At 34.1% G+C, this 5678-nt stretch overlaps 1 protein-coding gene across 1 annotated transcript; it reads left to right on the top strand.

Moving 5' to 3' along the window:
* Positions 1 to 382: 382 nt before the first annotated feature.
* On the top strand, positions 383 to 1531 carry LOC108199098 (protein LIGHT-DEPENDENT SHORT HYPOCOTYLS 4). Its single transcript, XM_017366847.2, has one exon. The coding sequence runs from the start codon at positions 796 to 798 to the stop codon at positions 1396 to 1398; it is 603 nt and encodes a 200-aa protein (XP_017222336.1). The 5' UTR covers positions 383 to 795; the 3' UTR covers positions 1399 to 1531.
* The last annotated feature ends 4147 nt before the right edge of the window (positions 1532 to 5678 follow it).

Raw genomic sequence — 5678 nt, 5'->3', positions numbered from 1 at the left:
GGAATGCTAAACATGCCCTAGCTTTTTCGGTTCAAATAATCAAACTGCCAATCTCCTGAACCATTATTTACCCGTGTAAATGGACTCATGCATATATGCGAACAACTCTTGTGATGGGTTGTGAACACATAAAAAAGATTGCTGAGCTGATCAGAGTTCATGCCTGTTGTTGAATATCACTTCCTCTAAGTATACTCCAATCAACACTGCAAGTTATTCTCCACAAGGGAGACAGCCGAGGGTAAAATGGGCATTCCAGATTGAATTGTCAATCAATGCAAAAGTTTCCCCATTGGGTTTTAACCCATTTGCTGTCTCTATCTATCATATCCATCTTACTGTCAACCACCTTTTTTATTTTCCACAAAAGCCCTAACCAGTCCCTTTGACACTTACCAAATTCACATTTCTCTCCATCTCTCTCCCTCAAATCTCTCCTCTCTCTCTTAGGACTATTAGACTACATTTATTAGTTATTTCCTCTTATCTCTTGCAACATTTCTGAAACCAAAGCTAATTATAGACCACCACCATCTTCCTCTACTCCTCTCTTGCTAGCTTCTCTAGGCATGATCAAAACAAAGATTCAAAAAGAGCACTGATGATCAGAACCAAGAAAAAGACTTTTAATTTTACTCCTTGTTCCACATAATCCTAACCAGATGTTCCTAGCTGGCTAAACCATCCCATCCATCTTTCATATTATTACTTTTAAGTTATAAAATATGATAACCTAGCTAGCTCCATTCTTGATCCATCCTAAACATAACCAATTCACCGAGTAATCAGCAAGAGATGATGAACATGAACTCCTCTGGTAGCCAACAAGAAGTGAATTCCTGTCCAGATCTTGACACAACCAGCATGGTCATGACCACAACCACAAGCACAAACTCAATAATGACCTCAGCCTCCTCCTCCTCCGCATCTTCCCCAACAACCCTAAGCCGATACGAGAACCAAAAGCGCCGAGACTGGAACACCTTCGGCCAATACCTCCGCAACCACCGCCCTCCGCTGTCACTATCCCGGTGCAGCGGCGCTCACGTCCTCGAATTCCTCCGGTACCTTGACCAGTTTGGGAAAACCAAGGTCCATAATCAGCTATGCCCCTTTTTCGGGCATCCGAACCCCCCTGGCCCCTGCCCGTGCCCGCTTAGGCAGGCTTGGGGCAGCCTGGATGCCCTCATAGGCCGCCTTCGGGCGGCCTATGAAGAAAATGGGGGCAAGCCGGAAGCGAACCCTTTCGGGGCAAGAGCGGTTAGGCTTTATCTACGTGAAGTACGCGATTCGCAGTCGAAAGCGAGAGGGATCAGCTATGAGAAGAAGAAGAGGAAGAGACCAGGTCAGCTTCAACAACAACAAGGTGCACCTCCTGCATTGCCTCCTCCAAGTTAGACTACTGCAATTTTCATCAATTTGCATGATCAACAATATTATTATCTCTATTATATATCTTATATGTATCATGAATGTTTCTTATTCCTCTATATATGGAGATTAATCTAAATATCTTAATTTCTCTTATCAATTTTACTTAATTGTAGCTGTAATTATAAAATTCACACTCCCTCCATCAGTAGGTTGTTTACGTTCACTGTTTGTACTCAATTTTAGGCTCCTGTGAAATATACTCTTCTATAACTTTTTTTTTTGTATAAAAATAACGTAAGAAATGTGATATTCATGCAATGAGAGCAGGAAGTAGCTAGTAGTGCAGGGATCACAGGTACTGTCTTTATAATTAAGTGAAGTGGTAGTTTAAGTTAGAGTTGCAGTCAAGAACAAAGAGTAAAGAGTAGTGGTACTGTATATGAGGCTTGTTTGTTTGGGACAGATAAAGATTTATCCATCTTTGGTTTGGACCAAACGATCTTTGTCATTCAGATTTACATCTTATTTATTTTCTTAAAAATATATAAGAGCTTTGAAATTAACTGGAAAGGAGGGCGATAGCTTTATAGAAATCTCTTGTCAGCTTGTCTAGCACTATATATGTGTCTGCTCCACTTCTGATATTTTTGGGAACTAAGCAGTAAGGATAATAATATCTGGGGAAGAAAATGAAAGGGTTTGTTGTTTCTCTTCTGGGACATGGCCTGGTTTTGTATGATTTTTACATCCAAAATGAATGAAAATGGTTGTAAAATACCAAATAATTTATAAAATTGTATATAATCAGTTTTAATTAGGATTTCTTTTGCCCTGAAAATTAGAAACTCTTATCATATATGTCATTACTTTATTATATGTATACAGTATCTAACATCAGCTGGATCTATCTGGCCTACAATGTGCTAGCTCGCTCCTTCCTTCCATTTTGGGGAAGCAGGTTTGACTAACACATTTTTTTTAAAATTAATAATTGATTTTAATTTGAAACAAAAAAAAAAAGAGCTAATAGATGTTAGAAAAGTTAAATATATGAATGTATTTTTGTAATAATCTTATAGTAACATACAAGTGTGGTTGAATTTATCTAAGACTTTTTAGTGGTTGAAATTTCAAATTTGCAATTAAATGACCGAAACGTTGTTTATGTTCCAAAGAAAATAGCTAAGAGTCACTATTCTGGGAAAAAAATAATATTTTTCTAAAGCCCCTCTCAATTGAAATGAACTGAAATCGATCAGGTTATGTTTAGTCATTATTGTTCTACAAAAATATCGATATACTTCTCTCCTTTATAACGATGGAACTGGTATTAATTTAATAGTTGCAAATCCATCATCATATTGAAAACTAAGATATATAAGTCGATCTAGATGTTCCCCAAACAGAAAATAGCATTGAATGAGTCAAGTACATGCACAGGATTTATTGAAAACATATTAGGTATTTTCATTTATGGCCATTTCTATTTTCTATAACTCTAATCAACCTCACAAGAAAAGAAAAGTAAAACTTCTCAAACCCTAGTCCCTCACGTTATGTACACACAAATGCATTTATACAGATCAATATTTTTGTCGCGATTGTCTGTTGGAGTCGATTTATCTGTTAATTTCCTCCCTCGAAAATATTTCTCGAGATTTACTGACAGTTAAAAGAATAACAACACTATGGTCCACATATGGAAAAAAATACCTAAATATGTACCTTTCCTGAAAATAAGGATTTTTTTATGAATAAAAAATATTAAATAATTATTATATATATATTTATAATAAAACATCGCTCCGTTCTGTTTTTCTAATTTTGTGAATTTTCAGTAAAGTACGGACCAAACCTATATATATATATGCGACAAACCTACATATATACTCCCTCTGCCCCTCTCATTTCTTTACGGTTATTATTTTGGGATGTCCCTCTCATTTCTTTGCGTTACTCTAAATAGTAAGTTTTTTCCATCATTACACCCACTATCTTCCCCTACTATCTAGTATTTAACAATAAAAACTAGTATTACACCACTACTTTCCTTCACTGTCTCAAATCTATTATTAAATATTGATAGGTCCCACCACTTTACCCACTTTTCATCTAACTTTACTCATTTTTCATACATTGTCTTGGTATTCGTGTTCCCCTCCCATGTAAATAATTGACAGGGACGGAGTGAGTACATGATACAGTCAGCACTCACTGCATGCCAAATGAAGGATCTATACCCTCAGCCACCAATTAGTTTAAGTATTTCTGGCAGGGCCGGAGATACTCCCTCCGTCTCTAAATACTTTTCCTGTTTGTACTTTTCACGTTTGCCAACACACATTTTTAATCGTTAATATCTTTCATTTCGTAGTAGCATTAAAAATAAAAACTTCACTGTATTAAAGTACTCGTGAATACGAATCTAACAAGATCACTCATGACTATATTTAGTTTTATAGATTAGATGTAAATTAGTGATTTGTCTCATGTTATGAACAGTACCGACATCCCAAATAGGAAAAGAATAAAGAGACGGAGGGAGTATTAATATAATAGGGGTTAACCAATAATGCAGAAAGATATAATTATATATATTATAAAATAAAAAATGTGTTTGAATCATCTTCCATAACTTTTGTTCATTGCAGTGGACTTGCGTACTGTACCTATCATTTCTTTTGTATTTTGTAGCAAGAGGCTCTAATTAAATCTAATTTGCTTATCATGTTGCATTATATGGATCAAGCATGGCCCTGATTGTCGTGCCTTTAACATTTCTTCCCCCCTTTCTATACTTATTTGTTAAACTAGCATGCAAGCTCAGAACATCTACAACTGTATATACGGTTACGGAGTAATCCTTAATATTAAATATAATTAATGCATATATTGAATTAAAAATGTAAAGATTATATAACAATATAAGTTCTAATGAGACATTTGATTAGCCTCTCTGTAAGTTGAATTCTGATATTGATTATAATCGTCTACCTTTCTGAGACTTGTACAAAGATCAGGACATTATTTGTGAATTGTGACAATATGATGTACAATATTCTCTATTTATAACGATTTAACTTATTAATAATAATAATAATAATAATAATAATAATAATAATAATAATAATAATTTACTTTTAAAATAGTTAATCAATATAGCTTGTACTAATTAAAAAATAACATTTACAGGTTCATAAACAAAATATATATAATTAATATTTTCTATTATAAGTATTTTCTATCGGTCTAAGCAAAATTTTAGCTAGGTTGGAGAGGTTTATATACATATACTTGACATCTGGTGGTACTTTTTATGAGAGTCTTTTTATACATCCTTCGTCCCCTCAATTTTTTAATTGGGATGGGGTCCAGCACGTATTCTAATACTCTCATAAAATATAACTTGACAAATTAATTAATTTATTTTTCTTCTGATAAATATTTACTGTCTAAATATTTACTGACTAAATTCTTATGCAAAAAGGAAAATTTTTCAAAAAAAATATTATGAAACTATATTTTATATGCGCCTTAAAATACGTGTCGAACAATAAAAAAATATATAAAGAAATGAAAGAAACAAAGAAAATGTGCTTTTTAGTCTTTAACTTTCGCGTGTACGGTGAGACTGTGCTTTTTAGTCTTTAACTTTCGCGTGTATGGCGAGACTATTTGGACAAGTTTAAAAAAAGTGTTTTTCTTAATTTCTTTTTATTTTTGATTTTCAGAAGATATGTTTGTTCCAAAGATAAAGATACGCTAGATAAATAAAAACAATTGACAACAAACACGAGTCTTCCCGTTCCTCCGTTTTCCTCCCACTTTCCGGAAGCCGGCCCAACTTGTACCGAAATATATCCAGAGTCTTCAGCTTAATTGTGTGCATGTACACATGGAGTATATTATTAGGGCAGACAGGGATCAGAAACCCCTTGCACATATAAAGTGAGTAAGATAAAAAACCTGCGAGTGATTGATCCAACACAGCACACGCTTTAACACAAGTACAGTAATAAAAATGAACACACGAGTGAGAATGAGTTGAATATACTGTACACTGTATTGTCATATTACTTTTTCCACTTTAAGCGTTAAGCCCAACTGCATCCACACAATAATCGCATCTTCCTGTACTGTCAACCTCTTTGTCCCTCTCAACTTATTTCTCAAGTGCTCGAGTAATTTCTACCAACAGGCAACAGCCTCCATTTTCATTCATCAACTCATCTGAACATTATTTTCCTTGTTATATTTGTATTACGATGTTTATTTTATTTTATAAATATATTTAAATAAAAACA

This window comes from Daucus carota, chromosome 8 (genome assembly GCF_001625215.2).
Source record: "Daucus carota subsp. sativus chromosome 8, DH1 v3.0, whole genome shotgun sequence".
Classification (NCBI taxonomy): domain Eukaryota; kingdom Viridiplantae; phylum Streptophyta; class Magnoliopsida; order Apiales; family Apiaceae; genus Daucus; species Daucus carota.
The sequence above is the reverse complement of the archived record's forward strand: the minus strand, read 5'-3'. Positions and strand labels throughout refer to the sequence as shown.